At 38.9% G+C, this 21,911-nt stretch overlaps 2 protein-coding genes across 3 annotated transcripts in view; one reads left to right on the plus strand and one right to left on the minus strand.

The window, feature by feature from the left end:
* Positions 1-21,911, plus strand: part of LOC6580934 (pneumococcal serine-rich repeat protein) — a 59,712-nt gene that overhangs the window by 14,957 nt on the left and 22,844 nt on the right. For both annotated transcript variants that reach the window (XM_032729903.2, XM_032729904.2), the window contains exon 2: positions 6,947-7,165. The gene's annotated coding sequence lies outside the window, so the exon portion shown is untranslated. The remainder of the gene's footprint in view (positions 1-6,946; positions 7,166-21,911) is intronic.
* On the minus strand, positions 630-6,909 carry LOC6580932 (sodium-dependent nutrient amino acid transporter 1). Its single transcript, XM_002006693.4, has 6 exons — positions 6,674-6,909; positions 2,715-3,221; positions 2,397-2,625; positions 1,962-2,336; positions 1,255-1,898; positions 630-1,197 (listed from the first exon to the last, which is right to left on the minus strand). Exons 2-6 carry the CDS (start codon positions 3,184-3,186, stop codon positions 944-946), a joined length of 1,974 nt encoding a protein of 657 aa, XP_002006729.1. The 5' UTR covers positions 3,187-3,221; positions 6,674-6,909; the 3' UTR covers positions 630-943.

The raw sequence follows: 21,911 nt of genomic DNA on the forward strand, positions 1-21,911 counted from the left end.
TCGCATTTAATTTGAAGTGATTAAAATATAAATGAAGATTAATTGCCGATGTTGAGCGCTATTTTAGTTTACACAATAAAACAGTAGGGAATGATAATGCAAAACTATATAGAATGTAGTTTTGGAGCATGTAAATATGTATAGTGATTATAATGAAAAAGTTTATAAATTTGATCTGTGTTTCTATATCACCTTTGCTAGTTGTGAATCAAATCATTTCGAATTGAAATATTTTTTCTGTACCCCTGTAAGTTTTCGATAGGCCGCGCCCTGGTCGATATGTCGATCAGTTAGTCGTAGAATGAGCCGAAGAACGGTATCTTAACACATAAAAATAAATTTGGTTTATTTGTTCAATTTGTTTCGGTTTGGTTTACGTTCGTTTAATTATGTTTAAATAAGTTTAATGCGTGAAATATCAAATATATGTATCTATGGACATATGGAATAAACAAATGGAAGAACTAAAGAAAACTACTAAAACTTATACTATTTTCGTAGCAATACTAGTAGTAAATAATATTAATGAATTCATCTATGCTTACTTTAAATGGAATTCCAATTAATAAGTTGTTGCTTCATCCCTTTGAGTCCGCCTGCTAAATCTGTTATCAACTTCGAAATTTACATTTAAAATTTAAAAGATAATTTATTTATTTTTCTAGTGTTTAACAATAAATTCGTTAAGTATTACGCGTGTTATCGTGCTGCTCTGCGGGCTGGTCCATTCGAGTTAGCCCATCTCTAGCGGAATGCCACTGTTTTAGAGGACTCGCTGGAGGCCAACTGGCGCTGCGACTACGTTTGGCACTTAAGCCAGGATTTTATTATGAAAGGGTTGCGCCATATATGTGTGTGCATATGTGGAGCTTTATATAGAGCGCATAGTGTTTCAGATTGCCACGCATAAAACGAGTAACTCCCCTACAGCAGATTTTTATTACTAACCAAAGATATTGTCATAGATTTTGTGCCAGATACCGCTGCGCTGGAACATCGAGCTAACATTCGCCTGCTCCACATGCAGCTGGTAGCGCCTGAGGGTCTTGGGGTCGGCTGGCCCCCAGTTGGGCAGTGGCTCAAAGGCTTTGCGTATGCGCACCCAAAGTCCGAGCTCCACGGGCTGCCGCCGCACCGCGGGCACCGCCCAAATGAGCAGTTGACCCACGCCGAAGGCGCTCAGACACCAGCCAAAGACTGTGGGTACAAAATTAAATTAGCTGCGGATCTAATTGGGATTAGAGTGCGGCTTACCATAAACGCCCGACTGATAGGTGTAGTTTTTGTACTTCAGTGGCTCATACAGGACCAGCATGTAGACCAATATGGCGAGCATTAGCAGCGGCGTTATCACCGCCCAGCAGATGCGATAATAGATGGACGTCTTGATGCCCAACATAAACTCGACATCGCGACAGACGCGCTTTACGCCGTACACCCAGCCAATGGCAACCAGCTCAAAGATGGCCAGGACCAGGGCCACAAAAGTTGCACCAAAGAAGTCCAGCAGATTCAGCACAAACTGGCCGCCGGGCGTTATATAGAGCAGACCCACGAGATACCCTATAGTCGATATGAAGACCACAATGTGCCACTGCTTGAGTTGCGTGAACTGCTCCTTCAGCACGGTCGTCAGGCAAGAGACCATGCCCACATTGCTTCCAATGCCGAGCACGAAGAGCATGAGGAAGAACAGCACCGAGAACACCTGCGGCAGCACCTTAAACTTGGCTATGGCATCCGGATAGGATATGAAAGCCAAGCCCGGCCCGCCATTCACCACACTAGATATGTCGGTTGTGTTGTTCTCATAGGCCAGATTGCCCAGGATGCCAAAGATGATGATGCCGGACAGCAGCGACGTGAACGTGTCCAATGTGGTCACAATGTTGGCATCTCTGCGAAATTGATTTTTAGTTATGGGAAATGCTTGATGGATTAAAATCAGCTAATCAGCTCACCTATATATATTGTGGCCAAATCGATTGTAGGACGAGTACATGATAATGTTGCCAAAGCAAATGGCCAGCGAGAAGAACACCTGGGTGACAGCTGCATACCACACTTGGGGCTCGAGCAGTTTGTGCCACTGCGGCTTCAAGAAGTAGAGGACACCATCAGTGGCTCCCGGCAGAGTCAGGGCACGCACCAGCAATATGAGCATAACGACATAGGGGAACAGCGCCAGGAAGTAGGACGCCTTGCCGGAGCTCTTGATGCCGCGGAACATAATGCCGGCTATAATGAGCCAAGCGACAGCCAGAGTCAGCGACAAGCTCCAACTGGGATAGCCGATGCCGTCGTCAATGCTTGACTTCTCGCGCAGAATGATGTTGCTGGGGGAGCAGATAGAGACGATGCATTGATATCGCACATTTGCAAACCGATTTACTTACGTAAAATAAAACTCGGCTGAGGTGGTGCGCACCGCTGACTGATTGCCGCCCACTAGGCTGCCCTGCTGTGGCGCCGAGTCCAGACAGCTGGGAGCCCATTCGTCGCGGCAGTAGCTCCACGGCAATGTGGGATAAAATGATTCCACAAAGTAGCGCAGCGTGAGCGCCATTAGGGTGGCATAATAGGTCGTCACAATGCCTGTGGCCAGCACCTGGCCGTAGCCGATGCCTGAGTGGAAGTTGTTATTACAGATACACACACACACACACACACACGGACTAATGCATGCAGACGACCATACTAGTACACACACTCACCTCTTAGAATGGGCACAAAATCGTAGACCTTGACGCTGCCGCGACTCGAAAACTGTCCCAGCAGCATTTCCAAATAGTAGACGGGCTTGCCCACCAGTATGAGCACGATGAGGTAGGGTATCAGGAATGCGCCACCCCCATTTTCCAGGGCAATGAAGGGGAAACGCCAAACGTTGCCCAGGCCCACGCTCAGCGCAATGCAGGACATGAGAAACTCAATATCATTATTCCAGCCATCGCGATGCTTGGCCTGCTCCGCATCCGCTGGAGCGGGTGGTTCCTGGGCCTCGCTCGCTTTGTGGCCATTATTGGGGTCTTTCGATGGCGCTGGGCCCTCAGCTTGGGCTTTATAGGCACCTGGTATGGAAATGGTGGAGGCATGCGATGAGCCCATATAGGCGGGATTGAGGTAGCCATTGTTGCTGTTGCTGTTGTTGTTGTTGATGTTGTTATTGTTGCTTTGCTGCTCCATCGTCGTTGTTGTTGTGGCTGTTGCTGTTATTGCAGCTGTAAAATCAATCAAAATGCGCCCCAGCTGAAGGTTAACTCTTATGGTCAAGTTTTGTGGCTCAATACTAATTAAAAACCGCCAACTACGCGGCAAGTGAAGCGGACAACCGGTTTGCAGACCCAACAAAGACAAGCAACAAACACAAATGCAGCTAAGTCAGTGACCCACTGACTCAAGCATCGATTATATAACAATTTGCGGCATTTATTCAGCACGAGAAACAACTAGTAAGAGTGGCTTTGAGTCAGCGACTAAGAGATGCCCTGTAATATGCATTTATGCATATGAATGAATGAATAAGATTGCATTAGTAGATATTTAGCTTGGATAACATTTAAAAAAATAGAAAAAAAAAAAACCAAAAAATAAAATAAAAAATTAATAAAAAAAAAAATAAAAAATAAAAAAAAAAATAATAATAAAGACAAAATCAAAAGAAAAATTGGATTTAACTCAATTCTTTTTTTTTTTTTAATTTAATAAATATAAAACATATTTGTAATAAGAATCCCCATCTTTTAAGTGTCTATGGTATAGAAAACTTTATATTGTTTTTCATTTTAATGTCTTCTTAATTGTAACACCACCTCATAAAATCATCTTATCCATTTTCACTAAATTCCAGCAAATACAGGGTATAAGAAAACTGCATATAACCAATACAAATCCAACATTTTGCTGCCAGCTTCTTGTTTGTAGGGCCAAACGAGTTTCTCAAGCGGGTTTCAGATCTGTTTTCAGCTAACTTCGAATTGACTTTTGTTTACATTTCACTTTCTTAGACCTGCGGGATTCACGAGCATTATATGAATGTCATTCATTTTGCAATGGATAACTGGGGTGTCTTATTACCACAGGTTGGGATATGGTTTTTAAGTTTGCAATGTTAAGTGCAGAGCAACATATTAAATATCTGTAAACTAATAGGTGTTTTGCATTTCCTTTACTTTCTGCAGTGTTTTCCGGTTTTTTTGTTTTTTATTAATATTAAATATTGATATTATAAAAAGAAAATAATAAATTGTATGAACAATTGGGCTTTAAAACACAGATCAGTCTGTGTTGGCAACTGTTTAAAATGAACACATTTTTTATTTTATTTTTTTTTAAGTGTTTATTAATCTAAACGGCAGGTTATAAATTAATTAGACAATCCACTTACAGCAAATGGGAAATTCATAGGGAATTCTTAGTCACCTATTTACAAGAGCCAGACATAATCGTTTATTGCGTGCTTTTCCCAGTTTCTTGCAATGTTATTGCTTAGCAAAACCCATCATAACTCTTGTAAGCAATCATTTATGATTTGACAATGTTTGTCAATAGAATTCAGCAATTAACGGTGGGTTGTTAATTTCTCAAGTATAAAAAGTACTTGAAGAACTCTTTATCTCTTAGATGAGATATTTATAAATACAAAATTGTACGTTCACGAATAATTTAATTGTCTTGAAATTGAAGATATTTGCTTGTCGTCTGATCTATTGGACGTCGTTAACTACGATGGGATTATAAAATCAATGTACTTGGAAACATTAATAAATCATAATTAAAAGCTTTTTCTGGTTGATTATTGGTTACATGATCTACATATCACTCTATAAGTTATATGGTCTGTAAAGCAATTTACATATTTGCAATTTTTTTAAAACAGAAATAGAAGTTCTACAGACGCAAAGAAGTATCACGCACTCGTTTATGCTCCACTGCAAGGTTCCCATTTTCTTTTAATTATCATAGACAACGCTCATGAAGCTGATAAGGCTTATTATCAGTTTCATATTGAAGTTTTTAGTTGCTATGTCTAGTAAACATATTTTCAATCATAGAGCTCATTTATATGCCATTAATTGCATTGCTATTGCTATATTGTTGCATGGGCTATCATGATTGATAGGCAAAAAAAAAAAGATAAAAAAGATCTTTTTGTTCTTTTTGGTTGGGCGTGTGATTAAATGCAAAAGTATTACATTTGGGCCATTTCATTGAAGTATCTGATATATGCAATGTATAAAACTCTACCAAATTTGTATATCAGAAAGAAGGGAGGGTGAGAGAAAAATAATGCGGATTGTTCAGAAAAACCCTCTTTTAAATTTATAATGAAAATATGATAAGAACTGCTGTTTCTAGTAATCAATTGGTACAAATTGCTCATATACAGTAAAATCCGGTTATGGCGACACTCAATATATGTATAATAGCCACATATGACATATCACATAGAATTTTAGAGATTTAAATAATATATATTTATTGAAAGATATATGTATATCATATACATATATGAAAATGATTGAAAGGGTATTGGCGTCATTCACATACTTCTAAAATAGTTTTCTCTGTTGATTTTTTCAACAAATTTTCGTATTATCTTTGCTGCTATTGTTACTGCTGTTGTTTTTGTTGTTGTTGATGTTGTTGTTGTTATTGCAACATTGCATTGCATTTGCGCATGCGCAAAGCGAAGCGCGTTGCAGCTGCGTGTCGTCAAAGTTATTGTTGCTGTTGCAACTGTTGTTTATCTGTTTGCTGTCGTTGCTTTTGCTGCTCTTACTGCATTGTTGTTCTCGTAGCTAATGAAAAGTGAAGGTACATAGAGCCGTTGCCCTCACTGCGAAATGTCAGCGTTCAATGTTGGAACGAGGAACGCGAGACGTGCCGCTCGTAATTGCAGTGGGGAATCCACCGTAAAGTGGGTCAGCATTTGACGATCCAAGAGCACGTATAATTCCATTTCTAACTCAAAAATTTTAATGATATTTCTATGATCTATTTGTATCTATATTTTAAATGATACACGAAAATGATTTGTTATTGTTTGGTTCCAACATAGTTTATAATATTAACTATTTGAGCACGTTTGGCCAGCTATAAATTTGTTATTGCGTTGGGCTGTACTAGCCAAATAGTAGACAAGACCATGGCCAGTAAAGCTAGATTTTTATGTTCACATACAATAAACAAAGTAGAAGCCTAATAAAGTTTTAGTTATCCGAGACATCGGAACACAGAGCTTTCGCTGCTTAAAGAGAACTCTAACAAATATAGCACTAGTTGTAAACTGACGCTGCATAAAAGCCAGAATGGCGGCTTTTTCAAGCCTTGACCCATAAAACGAGCGTATTCATTGGGTTTATTATACGCGCCGAATAAAAATCTCTTTAACGAGCGAAATTTCTGCTTGTTTTAACAGTTGGATTCAGACGCAAACCAGTTAATTTCCTCTCTGTGTTGTTTATCAGTTTTCGTTTGCTTTACTTTGTTTTTTATTTTTTATTTTTATATTTTTATTATTCACGCGACTGGAATTCTGTTTGGTTCTCTCTACGTTGTGCTATTTGCTTAATGATTAAGCCTCAACTATTTACAAACCAACTGTTGCCGGCGCCCAGCCTATAGATGAGGGAGATTATCAACACATTTTGTAAATTATTTATTTATTTACTTTTTATTTGCAGTCAAATTGTATTCCATAAGCCAGATTTGGGTGTTTGTGAGCGGCACGTTAATCACGCGACAATTCGTTTACCAATTTGGCTTTGAGCCGCGACTGTATAGCGCGATTTAAGCATGTGGCAAACAATCTATCATAATTTTGGACTCGCGCATATTACCAACTGCTCAATTATTTAAATTATATAATCCCGAACGCATAATTAATTGCTATTAAGCAAGCACACACGTCAGATCAGTTTTATATTATTTAATTTATTTCCAGGGTTTGCTTTTAACTCGAATTGAAAACAGCGAACTGCACTCGACAAAAGCCCAGTGATCACTGAACGGAGTCTCTGGGCCATATAGAAGCGCTGTCTGTAACGTCGCGACGGCAACAGACTTCGCCACGCTGGCAGCGACGCCGGCAGCAATTGTGACGCTGACGACAACTGTGACAGCGTGTAACGGAAGAAATTGCTCACAACTTGACTTGACTAAGGTAAGCAGGGTGCAAAAAAAAAAAAAAAAAAAAACAAAACAAATAATAATAATAATAAAAATAAATAAATAAATAAATACAAAAATGAAAATAAAAGCTAAAAACAAAATACCTGTATTGAGAACGCACATAGGTCAAAACTTTTCCACAGGTTTTGTCTGACGCTTGATTTGGTAATGCTAAAGACGTGATCCACGCCGAATATTAAAGTAATTAATAATCGATTTATACTGGGCGGAATATTTTGTTTGATTTCTGTTTGAATTTATTTGATTTTCGATATTCATATAGGTATTCACATAATTCAGGAATCGTTTATATTTCAACTGTTGTTGTTGGTTTCCGTCCTTTGTCTTTGGAGTTTTATTTTGTTTTGATAATTTTTTTTCTACACTTCTTATATAGTTTGAACAATTTCTTATGCAAGGGCACACCGTCGATTCATTTAAAAAATTTTCTTTCGTTTTTATTTTATTTACCTATTGAACCAAAGTTAATGTATAAAAAGTCAACAAAACTATCTACACATTATCTTGACGTTTTCACGCGGAAATGGCTATATTTTTGTATTGTTGATTTCGGGCAACGTCTAGACAATGCAATTAGATTAATAATTGGCCTGATATAAAAAGATATTATTAAGCAACATTTTCACTGCATTAAAAAAGAGCTAACCACATCCAAATAAATACAATAAAAGTTTAATAAAGAAAAAACAACCCACATATTTAATTACATGTTGAACAAAGGATTAATTTTTGCTGCTCGCTAGCCATGGCTAATTAACTTATCAATTAACTCAGCTGCATATGTAAATTGTCCAAACCTTTGGGCATTCACAGCGATCTTTTTATTTGTGTTCAACATTATTCATAGCCAAGCGCAAGTGATAATAATAAAAATGTAGATAAACTCTTCAATATTAATGTAAATTAATTGCACACTAAATGGCAAAAAAGAAAAGAGGGAAAATGAAAATGAAATCAAGAATAAATAAGGGAGAAAAAAGTGAATGCACAATAAAAATAATTTATTGATGCGGGCGCGATAAATGCAATTTAGTATGCTCTCAAGCATTGATATATACATATATATGTATTTATATATATATACATATATAGACTTTTAATTGAATGGTTTAACTCGTAATCAATGTATAACGCAACGTTGCTCTCAGCAAATAATGAAATATTTTCTGTTGCGGTCAATTTCGAGTAAGTGGCCCAAAAAGCAAATTGTGCTTAAAACAAAACTTCATTGTTTGAATACAGTTTAGTAGTTGCTGGCCATTCGCATCCAATTAAAATTTGAGTTGCCTTACCACAAACACACTCGTGGCTCTCACCTTTTTATGTGGCTATAGCCACATTTTGTACGCATGTTCAGCACTTGCAGATTTTATGCAATTGTTTTACTATAATTATATAGCATATAATAGCATATATATTAGACAATTATATACGAGTTGTTAAACGAATCATATAAACACTTGCATTATCATGCGAATGTAGCTTGTGATATGGATTCTTATCGGTCGTCGGTGTCTGCGTTTGCTCAAAAGAAAGTATATACATATATGCTATTATATAGATATATATATCTAGAATATAATCAGTTAAGTCTTACTTAGCCTACATTTATGGAATTCTAGGGATTTTATATAAAAGCTAAATATTGTGAAATAATAAAATATTTATAAATTCAAGCATGTGTTTAAGAAATTATTTAATACTATTTATAAAATCCATTTATATTAAATTTGAGTTTAAGTTACTTTTGTATATCAATAGTAAATTGAAATATAATTTCTTTATATAAAAAAAGAGAAGCTTTTTAGAATCAATTTGATATAATTTCATTCATTTTAACATCGGCAATAAGAATTATAATTTGCTATAATTAAATCAGTTTATACCAACATATGTGAAATCCGCCAATTGAATGAATAAAATAAGAATGATTTATTTAAGAAGATATTTCTTATGTTTCTTAAATATTTGTGCTATGTTGAGCAAGATCTTTATGAAAGAACAAAGCGCATCCGTATGTATGTATGACGATGCCCATTTGTGGTTTAAGCTTATTTATTCGGCTACGAAAAGATCATGTAATTAAGTTATCTGCTTTATTGCCGCAATAACCCATTACATATTTAACGCACACTCAAAATATCAACAATTACCTCAATGCTAATTTGGACATGCAGCCAACTGCGAATTTATGGCCTAGCCGAACTCCGGGAAGGCTTCTTCGGTTCAGCTCCAAGTAGAAGCCACTTAGAAATGCGTGCAGTCATTTATCAAGTGCCTGTTGGGCATAAATCATGGCTAAACAAATCGAAATGACAACTGCTTAACTACCGCCGACTGCCGACCTCCGACTGGCCACTGCCAAATGTCCCGAGTCAGAGACAAACATCTAAAGGTAAAAGCTAGAGGCTGCCACCGCAGTCCTGTCGTCCTGCCGCACACAATTGTTGTTGTTGTTGTTGAGTTTGTGTGTTTCGACAGTACATTAAATTTTATAGCGTTTGGGCATTAAAAACAAAAGAGACAAATGTCAGAGAGCAGCTGCGAAAACAGATGGTTAAAGATTTTCCGGTCAGCAGGCGGTCTGGCAGATTGCGTATACGCCGCGTTTGCCAGGTGGCAGCTTGTTGTCACTCTTGATTTATGCAGCGTAACAACATTACGAATGGATGCTTGAAATTCTAAAATGCTCGCTGAATTTGATTTAGTTTTCACTATGGCACAATAAATGCCTCCGTGGGGTGTTGTTGAAAGCGTATTAGATGAGAGAATTGTTCAACAATGAATTTAATTTAAACACAGAAAAAAATATTGAAATAAAATGAAATAAAATGAAAAATGAAAATAAAAAAATTTGTAATTTGTATTAAATTTATATAATAATTATAATATAAATAATAATAACAATATTATTTATGTACATATATTTTAAATTATATATGTTTTTTGTTTTTTTTTTTATGTATATATTATTTGATTTATTATCTATAATAAAACCAAAACTTTAGATTTATACTACATTATGACGATTTCGTCATTACGATATTATATATATAATTTATATATGAAGCATACTCTCTTTATCTAACATGCTGCTTGACAAAACAATTAAATGGGAGATCTATAAGGGATTGCCTGAATATTATATAGATGAACCCCATTTCTGATTGAGAATACGCATTGCCTATGGAGTCATCAGCGGCTATTTCTAGTTCATTTCATCGAAGAAAAGCAAAACAAAAGCAAAATTACCATTATCATTGGGAAATCAAGTTAATCCAAGCTTGGGCAAACATGTTCTAGTCGCATTGCTATCTCGAGAAGAGATCTCGCCAGTCATATCGAGTTAATTAAATTGGACAGCTTAGAGGTAGCATACATCTTATCTTATTTAAAACAAAGCCAAGACAAACTAAGTTCAGGCTGATTGTAAAAGTTTTCGTCTGACAAATTAGTTTCAACTCGAGTAATCGCTCTGACTGCCTCGGCTTGGGCCGAATTACGTTTGGGGGTCAGAGTTCACCTAAGCAATTTGTCTGGGCCCAGCTACAGATATATTGCATTAGCCATGCAGTCGCAATTGTGGCAGCAACACATGTCTGTGTGCCTGCGTGTGTGTGTGTGTGTGCCACAAGTGTCGGATTGTTAGCCGTTTACTGTTGCATACTTTTCGGCTGGCATTTGAATATATACTGCATTAATCATACGCCCCGTGCTCGACAACTACACATAATTGAGCTGTTGCTGCTGCTGTTGAAATTGCCAGCTTTTTGGCTGCATGCTGTGGCCAAGGAACATCACGCATACGCCACATTGCACATATCGCAACTGCAATATATTAAGTCATTGTTAGGTGCCCCGTAAGCGACTGTTAAAGCCACATTCTATAACAATGTAAGGCACGCTGTGCTCGTTGCTGTTGTAGTCGCTGTTGTTGCTGCTGTTTTGTTTTGTTTTGTTCTATTTTTGCACCAAGTGCCGCCGGCGGTGCCATAAAAATGACTGAAGCACACGCAGCACCAACGGCAGCAGCAGCGACAACAACAACAACAACCACAAAGAGAACTCAACTCAACTAAAGTTGACTCCAGTCGCATGCCAAGCGCAGCGCATTTCGTGCGTATAAAAATCTGCAATTCATGCAATTTTCATGGAAAATTTGCCACGCAAAAAGAAAAGCCAACATAGAACAACAGCAACCTTTCGGTTGTGCATGTGTGTGTGTGTGTGCGCCTCACTCTCTCTGTGTTTTGAATGTCAAAATATTTGTGTGTTTGGCATTTTAAGCGTTAAATTTTTGCTGTCAACATTTCCACTCGTGCCAGACAATGTCATTCACTTGTCGCTGTGGCTTGGGTAGTTCTCTGGCGGCTTTTGCACCACCTCAAGCTAGACTCGGCATTTGTGATATTAATTTGCTTAGCACGTGTCGCCTAAATACTTTGGATTCGTCTTCTTCGCTTAGAGATTAGAGCAAACGTGTCATATGACCATGCTCGCATTCACTGACTAACTTTCTAATACCCTAACCAAAGTGGGATTTACTTTCTCTTGGCTTTTCATTCAAACTGAATTTCTTTAATTGTGGCTTAATTTCTTTTAAGGCAATACGAAAACTGTAGTTTCAAAGAGCTTATGCTATGAACTCTTAATTATATGCGATTTGTCAAAGTCAATGCGTAAATTAGTGTTTTGCCTGCACATTCAAGAATTAAGCTATACAAATATGCTCTTGCCAAAGCATGTGGAAGTTCATATATAATCATAATCATTTAAAGTTTCGTACCGTTGTATTTGCCTTGTCGCTTCCATGAACAAACAAACATTTTAAAATTCTAGCAAATTTGCTTGCGTATGCTAGATTATCTGTTTGCTGACTCATATCCAAAGAGTTGTCGGTATTTGCTTATTTATTGTGGCTGGCTCATACTCAAAGAGATATTTGTATTTATATTGTTACTGAATTAATGCATACGTATTATAGCATGCAATTCAGGCAATTGCTGGAGTTGGCTGCACATCTAGTTACATCCTGCTCCCCGCTACTTACATCTATCAACACTCTTTCGTCCATAGAATACTATTTATTTCGCTTCGGCCTATGAACACAAATAGCTAGATCAAGCGTAACCAGACTGTTAATATTCGGCTCACTCATATTGGCAGAACAAAAACAAGCAAACGTAAGGCCTATTGACACAGATTGGAAATTTTCATCAAGACTCTTCCCCGCGTCCCTCTCTCGCCATCACACTGAGTATAAAAAGAGCATGATAGTTGTTATAGTTGTAACTTTTAAGTCTCTTCGTTCATTGGATAAGGTAGAGGCAAGCTGGTATGATGTATCCTTATACACAGGAAGTCAACATTATAGATATTTATCATAAATATTTTGCATAAATATTCTATAACGTATCAGCGAAACCACAAATAAAGTACGCCCACATATAATAAAGTTGATGTTTTTCAATAAAAGGGAATATTTTATTAAGTCACAGTTTGGTTATGCATTCGAATGAGTTTTAGTTCACTTTCTTGTATATAAAAGTTACATAAAATGAAACGAGTTTTGTACGGGGTTAGTGCCATTTGCACTTTTGTCGGACGACGCACAGTTGCCAAAATATAACTCCGGTTCTGCTTATGAATTTATATATGTGAGCGTGAGCATTTTATTTCTCCTTATCACTTACGTCGCAATCATAACTTCAAACAATTCAATTTTGCTTTCTTTCCAATATATAGTTTAAAAACTTGAAAGAACAAGTTTCCCGCTTCATGCAGCTCTAATACCATTTGAAAGCAGTCGGTAGTGCCATTGGCCAGCTATGATTTTTTGCAGTAATTTTTGGTTTCGCTGCTTTCGAGCTCGGTCAGTTTGTCAATGAAGTCCAACTGCCGGTGAATCTGTGCCTGCTCCGAGGTGGTTGGGTACTTGTCCTTGGCCTCGTCTAGCGGCACGATTCCCTCAAGATTCATATCGGCGGGATCGACGTCCTCTCCGACGTCTACCTTCACTGTCTTGCCATTCGGCGTTATGACCAGTACATGCATCGTGTTTGCTGTTATCTCTCAGTAATTCAAAGGTTATGCAAGCCGAAAGCGTAATTTGGTCGTAGAGAGCCAAAATTATATTTTTATAAGTTCTGTAGCCAATTGTGTAATTTTTCAAACTAAATGAAGATCAATGTTACTTCGGTCATCAGCTAGAATTCAGTTGAACGCAGCCTACTACTACGGGGATTTTAATGAACATTTTTTTAAATATATAAATCTAAACGAGCTTAAAGTGTTTGGCGGATAGTTGGATCGTGGCATAATCTACTCGTATATAGAAGTTAGTTTTCGTACACATGATATGCCCTCCAAAAAGGTTTCATGTTGTTAAATAAGTCAATAAAATATTTTAAACGTGGTCTGCTGCCATAAAGATTTAAAGATATAAATAAAAATAAAAACTAACAATTTTAAATTTCTAAAAAGTCGCTTAACTTTTGCCTGTGTTTCTAATGCTTGAATGAAACTGTAACAATACTTTATTTTTATACAACTTCTAAAGATATTTTCGCTGAATTGTGTGCGACGCGCCAAAGTAGACAGCGAAAAAGGACGAAAACTTTGCCAGCTGCTGGCGGAACCCAGCCAAAATCCGTTCTTTATCCCGCCGTTCTGCGGTGTATTTGTGGTTGTGTGTGTGTGGTTATGCTTTAGTATGCTTAAAACAAAAAATATGTCTCATTCGCCTCGCCCACAGACATGTATGTGTGCCTGTGTGTGCATGTTGTTTGCTGGCGACTGTTTGCTTTTGGCATGTGGAAGTAGAACATAATTAATTCAAATTAATTACAATTTGTGTGGAATTAGCGCTTGTGGCAAGCGGCCCGCCCACAGGACAAAAATGATGCTGATTATCGGGATGATCATCAGCCAAGTGATAATTATGATGATGCTGCTTATAATTATGCTGTCTATGCCCGCAAACATTTCGGAGCGATTTTTATGGGCTTACGAGCGTATGTGCGCCTCTCCTCCTTTCCCACTGCAAATTTTATCCTGTCAAGCGGCTTGAATTATGTCCTGGCGAATGCAGCAGCAGCAGCAGCAGAAGCCTTCAAATATTTTGGGGCGTTTGAAGCTTCCCTCTTGGCCATTGTTTGACTGACCCAATTAACGCGGAATAGCGACAACGCCATAAACTCAAGTGCTCAACTCAATCGAGCAGGGTGCGAGAGAGAGAGAGGCAGACATAGAGAGAGAGAGATAGAGATAGAGATACAGCGATGAACGGATGGGTAGACTGGTGCATTTATAAATCAATTATGTAACGATTGCACGCTCATTAGTGTCAAACCCAATTAACGGTATGACAGTTTTGCCAGCGCCGCAGGAAGGCTGACAACAAAAGGACATTCAACGCCCACAAGCGCATTTAGCTTATGTCAAATGGTCAAGCAAAGTTCAATGCGTTAATTGGCATTGGCAATTTAAGAAACTTGTGATTTGCAACATTAAAGTGGAGTTGGAGAAACTACAGTTAAATTGGTTTATTATACGCAAATTTTGCGAGAGAAAGGGAAGTTTAGTGTGAAGGCAAGAATGAAAAATAAATCAAATACATTGATGCAAATATTTGATTAGATTCGGTTAACAAATGTAAGCACTGAAAGAATCATAATTAGTAAAAGGAAAAAGACTTGATAAAACTTAATTTAAACAACGATTTCGATTTAAGCTGCAATTATATAAGATAGAACACTATATGCTGACTTGACTTGATCTAATCTATTTTATTCAAAATAGAATATATGACCGATCTTCTTACATCTCTTTTTCCGATACTAGTTTATCCCAACTGTCATGATTTTCCATTGAGTATCATTTGAGCAAGTGCCTTTCCTGCTTTAAACTTGATACATTTTAAAATGTTACACTTAATTCTCGAAGATGATCCAGACAGCACTTGATCTCTCTATAGGTCCTTATAGATTGTATATTCCCATCTTAAATTTGTTTGCTTCTGTGCAGCTTTTCAAATATTTTGCGACCTTGGCTCTCAGCTGCTGGCACATTAACATAAATATTCAAGTACGCTGGTTGGCCACAATTCAGCTTTAATGCAGTCGAGCATTGAGCACACAATGCGGCAGCATAATCATTTCTTTCGTCTCACTCTCACTGTCGCTCTCTCTCTCTCTCTCTTTCTCTCTTTTTTGAATACATTTCCTTCGAGCAGTTCGAGCCCAACAAGTATTTTATATCATAATTGCAATCTTGCATAAATACGTGTTGTCAGACTTTTCAAGCACAATTACAGCGCATACAGAGATGTGTGTGTGTGTGTGTGTTCGTATGGGGTGAGTATCTGTGTATTTAGTGTGTTTGTTTGTCCTTCGTATTGCCATTTTAGCATGTGCCTTTTTTTATGGCAACGGCCACAGTCACAGACACAGTCACAGCATCAACTACCAGCCAGCAGCCGTTGAAACACGTGTTAGTGTGCTGTACCCACACACACACCCAAACACACACACACACACATGTATAATGCATACTGAGCAATGTCCATGACACACTTGCCAGCTTGTTATTGTATGGGTGTGTGCTTTTCGTTGCATATCTCAATGTTTGCATCTGTGCCCAGGCCTTACCCAACTCTGCAAACATGTTGGTTATGCCGCTCGCTTTTGTTGTTGTTGCTTTTGCTGTTGCTGCTGCTATTTGGTGCTCCTTAGCAGGCAACGCATTGACACGCGCTGTGTTTGCTGCTGAACGACCCAAGCGCCCACCTGCCACATTACCTGCCCCACCATCACCCACACCGATTTCAACGGGGTCAGCTGATCCGCCACGCTATTAAACATGTACAGGCATGTTTTTCGAGCCGCTTTGATTCCTTTTCGGCCACGTTTACTCCATTAACACTCAATCATTAGCATTGGCTATCGCAAGGCACTCGTGCATCAAATTAAATGCTAACCGAAATATCATCAATAACAAACGCGACCAAACGTTAACCGAGGCGGCAGACGGTGACACGTCTTGCCTCACGTGACTAATTAATTTTTGGCTATCCAGCGACCGAGCAATTAGCCAACAAAAACAGAAAACAGACCGGCCGCATCGAAAGCAATAGCAACAGCAATAACAACAATAAACACAATAAGCAATGATTGGCCAATAAATAATGAAGAAATATTTGGATTTGTAATAAAAAATCAAAAATCAATTCAGTTAAATATAATTAAATTGAATTAATTCAATTAAATTAAGTCTGAAGAACTACGCTAAAGTAATTAATTAAGAATAAAAAGAACAAAATAAATAAATTAAAACATTTTTAAGTGCGACGCTCTCATATTTAAAGTTAGTTAAATTCAGCACATGTGCTCAGAAATCGAAAGTTGGTTCAGAATTCAGCTAGGTCGTCTTATCTATGAGAGCAAGTGAGTTTTTGCTTCGCTTCTATCGCATTTAATGCCCGATTGTTCTATATATGCAAATCGGTGCAGTTTATATATCATGGGGATTAGCCGCGCTAAAGCTGCATGTTTTCAATGGCACTGAGCTGAGACAAAGAGCGCATAAAGTGCATTTAAAATGGCATTATCAAAGGCACACACACACATACACTCGTGCTGTTATGCAAATTCTTGTGCCACTCCCACATTCTGCATTTTATGCGTTTTATCTGGCTGTGGCGCTCGATTGGCCAACAATTCGATTTTATTTGATTAAAATTTTTTCCCTTTTGTTGTTGTTGTTTTTTGTTAGGGTTAACAACTTTTTGCTGTAAACGATTAAAGGCAAACATTTGTTCACACACCCACACTGAAATAATTGCAGACACCAGCCAGTATTTGTGCTTTTTGTGTATATTAAATGCCTTGGGCTTAATTAGCATTAAATTTGTATATCAGAAAGGAAAACAGAAAAAAGAAGTGCTAAGACAAAAGCAAATTGACACTAAATTGCCACTTAAGCAATATTGCTGAGCTGGCTAACGGGAAGGTCGCCATTGGTATGCGAGTCCTGCCTGAGTCCTGGCAGACTGTCTGCCAGCCATTTCCTTAACGGCTACACCGGTAGTCAATTAAAGTCCAACTGATGTTTAACAATTTAATTACGAGAGCTAACAAGTTTAAGTTGAACTGCCAGAGGCAGACGGCTACAGCCAACCAACCAGCTCTGCCCCTCCCTCTCTCCCTGTCCTTCCCATTCTGTGTGTGTGTGTGTCTCTGTCTGTCCACCATTCAACTGGAAATGCTCAACGAAATATGCCAGAGGCAGTTTCAAATTTATAAAATTTAGCCAGAAAATTGTGTCATTTATGGGCAATGGCCAAAGTAGGGTATTCAGTTGATTATACAAATTTTTATTCTTAGACTAAAGAAACAAAATATATTTAATGCTGAAGAGATGTATTTTGTAAAAATATAGGAAATGAGAATATATCAGGAAGGGAACAGTGCATAGTGTGCTAGAAAAGAGGTAAAAGGAAAGTTGCACAATAGAAAAGAGGGGAGAAGGCAATGCTATTGAAGAGCTAAAGAGACTATGATGGAACATATAATGCAGTTAGCAGTAGTAGAAGAGGAGAGTAGAAGGGTGGAACAGTGAAAGATGTTAAAAGGAAAAAGAAACAGAGACAAGAACGATAGAAGAGTAGATGACAAAAAATGGCACAGAACGTAAGAGAAGAAAGAAGAAGACATGGAATTGGAATAAAGAAAAAGTATTATTTAATTTAAGTGAATTCTCATTTGAAAGATTTAGTAATATAAGAAATTCACGTGATATTTTTAAAGTTTCAGCATTAAAATTTGTTGACTTTTTTGTATAGAATTTTCTTTATATTTATTTAAATGCAATTTGAATATACAGATTAATTATTTACGCTTTTACTAATTTTCTCTTTGCAATCCTGCATTAATCACGGCTCTTCTTCCGGCACAAAGGTAGCCCATCATTATAAGCGTCTTCAAAGTGTTGCCGCTAATTATTGTGCACTTTGCATTTAGTTAAGTTTAGCTTGGCTCGCTTGTTGTTCACTTCTTCTTCTTCCACTTCTTGGTCTTCAAATTCAGCTTTTCCTTTGCATATTTACGTGCTAGCTGCATTTGCGCCATTTTTAATGAGTTTTTGTTGCAAAGAAAACGGCTAAGAAAATGCTGTTGCTGTTTTTGCTGTTTTGGTTGATGTCTGCCGGCTGTTTGGCAAAAGTTTACACGCTCGACCAACAGCTCGGCCAACTGACAAGCTGACTGACAAACTGACTGACTGACTACCTAATGCCCGCTCGTCCGACTGACTGCGCGAGTGCTTGACTTGCACTTGAGGCACTCCAAAAACTAATCAGCTTCGGAAAAGCGATGTCTTGTAAGTTTCAGCGCTGATTGTGCTGCGTATACTCTGCATGCTGTAGGGCATCCTGACTAAGTTATGGATGAGGTAAAGCCATTTCGATATTTTTGCGTTACAATTGTTTGTCTTTAGCAGTCGTTAAACTACATGTGGAAAATATAGTTCTCAAGTGGGTTAAGATTGAACGTACGTACATATATGTATGTATTAGAATAGAAATAAAAATCATTTTCCATTTCAATATATATTTCATCAGCATCTTCATGAAGAGTATTTTGTTTCGCTGCTCCATCTCCCCGGATAGTTCTTATCTTAATACTTTTTCCTCCTCTGGCTTACCAGCCAAGACTTGGGCGCATAATTAAGTCAGTTGCAGTCGAGTTGAGCGCGTTTAATGAGCATGGCCTGAGACCGGGCATCGTTTGTTTTGCGCCACAAAGTTTTGTGGGGCTAAAATGGCGAAATTTTTGGTCAGCTCTTTGGGGGGGTCGGACCCATGTTACTTATCTTGCTCATTTCCTTTCAGTGCACTTTTGTATTGCATTAACATGGTCATTATCCTGGGCTATCCTTTCGCCACTTGCACCGCTGCCGTCCTTTTTATTATAAATTATGGCCGAGCTGGGCTCTCAAGTGTTTTCCTTCCGCTGCGCTCAATTGCATAGTTATTAGGTATTGTTTTAGCTTCCCTTGTTGTTCGTATCCGAATTACACCTCTGCACTGCTCTGCACTCGCCTCCAGCTGGCTAATGTGTAAAAAGTTCGGACACGCTTCGCTGACTGCTGCCCGCTGCCCGTTGCCTGCTTTCTGCCCGTTGGCGTATATCCTGGCAGGTCCTTGCTGCCCAGCGCTCGCCTTTTCGCATTCAATTTTCATTATAGACACTCGACTGCACAAAATTATCCCTCAGTCCGTGGGTAGGTGAGAAATTTGCAAATAAATGTTGCTTATTAGTCTGGCGTTGGCTTGTCGTTTCCTAACGCACAGCCGAAACAAGTTTTCAGCTTGTTCTTCGATTGTCTGCCACATAAAATTTTACAATTCATTTAACTTTTAAGGCATTTGCATCTAATTGCCTTTCATTTCCATCTATCTAGAATTTGTGAACTGTGTGGCCTATTAGCATTTGACCAATCGAAGATTAATTATCCCTTCTCTTGATGCATAAATCATAAGTAATCGCATTTAGCATTTGAAATAATTCGTTTTATTGTATTATATTAATCAACGCTTGTTATGCAATTTTTATAACGGTTTGCTGTCACTTTTATTGCCAAAATTCGTTCATTAGTAAACTGATTATATCTTTTCCTTCTCTTTACTCCTACTAATCATCCCACATTTATTCTGTCAAATCTTCTATCCTTCATCGTGACGCCGTCTACATCTTCCAATCATAATACGATTGTCTATGCGATGCCTTTCATTCAATGACATCTCCATTCATTCTCTCACAACAGGGTATATCCCAGTCAAACATGCTTGCTCTCACACTTCTGTTGCTGCTCTCTATGCTGCGTTCATTCTGTTGTCGTTAATGTAATTACATCAAAGAGCATTCGAGTCCACAGAAAAGAAAACCCAGCAGCAACAAAAGCAGCCAGTCAGCCAAGGGACGAGCGAATCCCCGAGGAGGAGAAAAGCTGCGAAGTGCAGCTGAACTTCGAGTTAAATCCTTTCAATTGAATGACATTTGGCTTGCACTTTGGCTGGCAGCGGGCGCCAATGAATTGGGAATGCGCGTATTGTGATATAGTTTAGACACGGCTGCTCGACTGTTTCACAGTTCGAGTGCAGCTCTGCACGGGTGGCATGCCGTGAGTCAAGTTCAATTAAACAAGTGACTGGCAGAGACGCGGCTTAGTTTAACGTGGCAAAGAGCCGTGGGACCAAAAACCAAAATCCTATTTAAGCTGGCGCTGCTCGTTGGTAGTTTATTTTTTGTTTGTTTGCCTCCTATGCTGGTGCTAAATGTCAGCGATGCAATTAAATTGGGAATAGGCAACGACCATGATGGCGACGTGGACAACGGTGCCAGGGGTTAGGGATCAGGGGTCAGTGGGCGGAAGGCGGATGGCGAAAAGGATGCGACCAGTGGGGACCGGGGCTTACTGCTGGGGCGTGTTGTAAAATTATGAAGGAAAATTGGATTTAAGAACAGCTCCAGAGCTGGCGAGAAATGAGGCTAGCGCCATTAGCGTCACATCGGACGTCGTTTACTGGATCCTCCTCCTGCTCCTGCTGCTGCTGTTGCTGTTGCTGCATTTGATGAGTTGGTAGAGAAGAGAAAATGAGCAAGCAGAAGAAAATTGTAATTAAACTGCGTTTGTTGTCATTGCATTTATAAATAATAATAATTATTATTGCATAATAGGGCAGACGCTGGGCGCAAGAAAAGCGCACGCACAAAGGAAATGCATTAAAAGGCGAGCAGAGTGCCCCGGCTGTGAATGCGGGCCCTGGCAAAGGAGCCAACCGAGTTGTTTTCATTTAACTACTACAAAACTTTAACGGCAAACTTCATAAAATGACGTGCGAAACACAGCGCACACTGAAATGAAAGATGAAAAACGTAAGAAAAATGCCATTGAAATCAAAGAAACTCCCTTCGCCCCGCCCCTCTCTGGCACCAGTGTGTCCTGCGCGTGCTAAAAAGGTTTTCTGTTTCTTTTTGTGACTCTTGGTCTGGGGCGAAAAACACTTTAATTAAAGTGAAATGCAAACATTTCAATTAAGCGCCGGAGCTAAGCTGATTTCAATCTGACTAAAAGGGATAACTTCCGCCAGACGCGTTGCCTTTTGGCTGGCGCCTCAAGGATTCTTCCCATTTAGCTTGCTTGATGCGTGCTCGAGCAGAGGTTCAAGTGCCAGCCGAGCGACAGTTACAAGTGGGACGCAGGGGGCCTGGCCAAGTCAATGCTGACGATGGCCAAAAGCGATTGACATTAATTTTGCATTAGCCCTCTTAGCCAGACCCCGACTCGACTTGCGCCTTCGCCACGTTAGCCGCAAATTTAATTATGCGCGCTCGCTCATAAAAAAGCCCAAGAAGCAAATGTGAAGAGGAAAAAAGTGGCCTTTGTCAAAGCGGCAAGTGCTTCGAGCCCGAGCAGGCGCCGGCCCATTTTGTATTCCAATTAACCGAAATTACTTGAGCCAGCTGCCTTTCGGCCAACTGTATAAATCACGTCGACTTAAGGCCCGCACTCTGCCAGGCTCGCCGATGATGCAGACGTCACTCCTCAATAGTTGCAGAAGGAACTAGCTAATCGCTACTGGGATGCTTCTCCCCAGTACAATTTCTGCTTAGCTTTAATTGATTCCATCGAAGCACTCTAAGCGCATTATTCGACGA

This window comes from Drosophila mojavensis, unplaced genomic scaffold (assembly GCF_018153725.1).
Source record: "Drosophila mojavensis isolate 15081-1352.22 unplaced genomic scaffold, ASM1815372v1 contig_81, whole genome shotgun sequence".
Taxonomy (NCBI): Eukaryota; Metazoa; Arthropoda; class Insecta; order Diptera; family Drosophilidae; genus Drosophila; species Drosophila mojavensis.

Coding starts and splice junctions, on each gene's coding strand:
- LOC6580932 (XM_002006693.4), bottom strand. CDS start 3,186: ATGGAGCAGCAAAGCAACAATAACAACATCAACAACAACAACAGCAAC. Junction 2,337..2,396: donor TCAGCCGAGTTTTATTTTAC/GTAAGTAAATCG, acceptor CTGCTCCCCCAG/CAACATCATTCTGCGCGAGA. Junction 1,899..1,961: donor TTTGGCCACAATATATATAG/GTGAGCTGATTA, acceptor TCAATTTCGCAG/AGATGCCAACATTGTGACCA.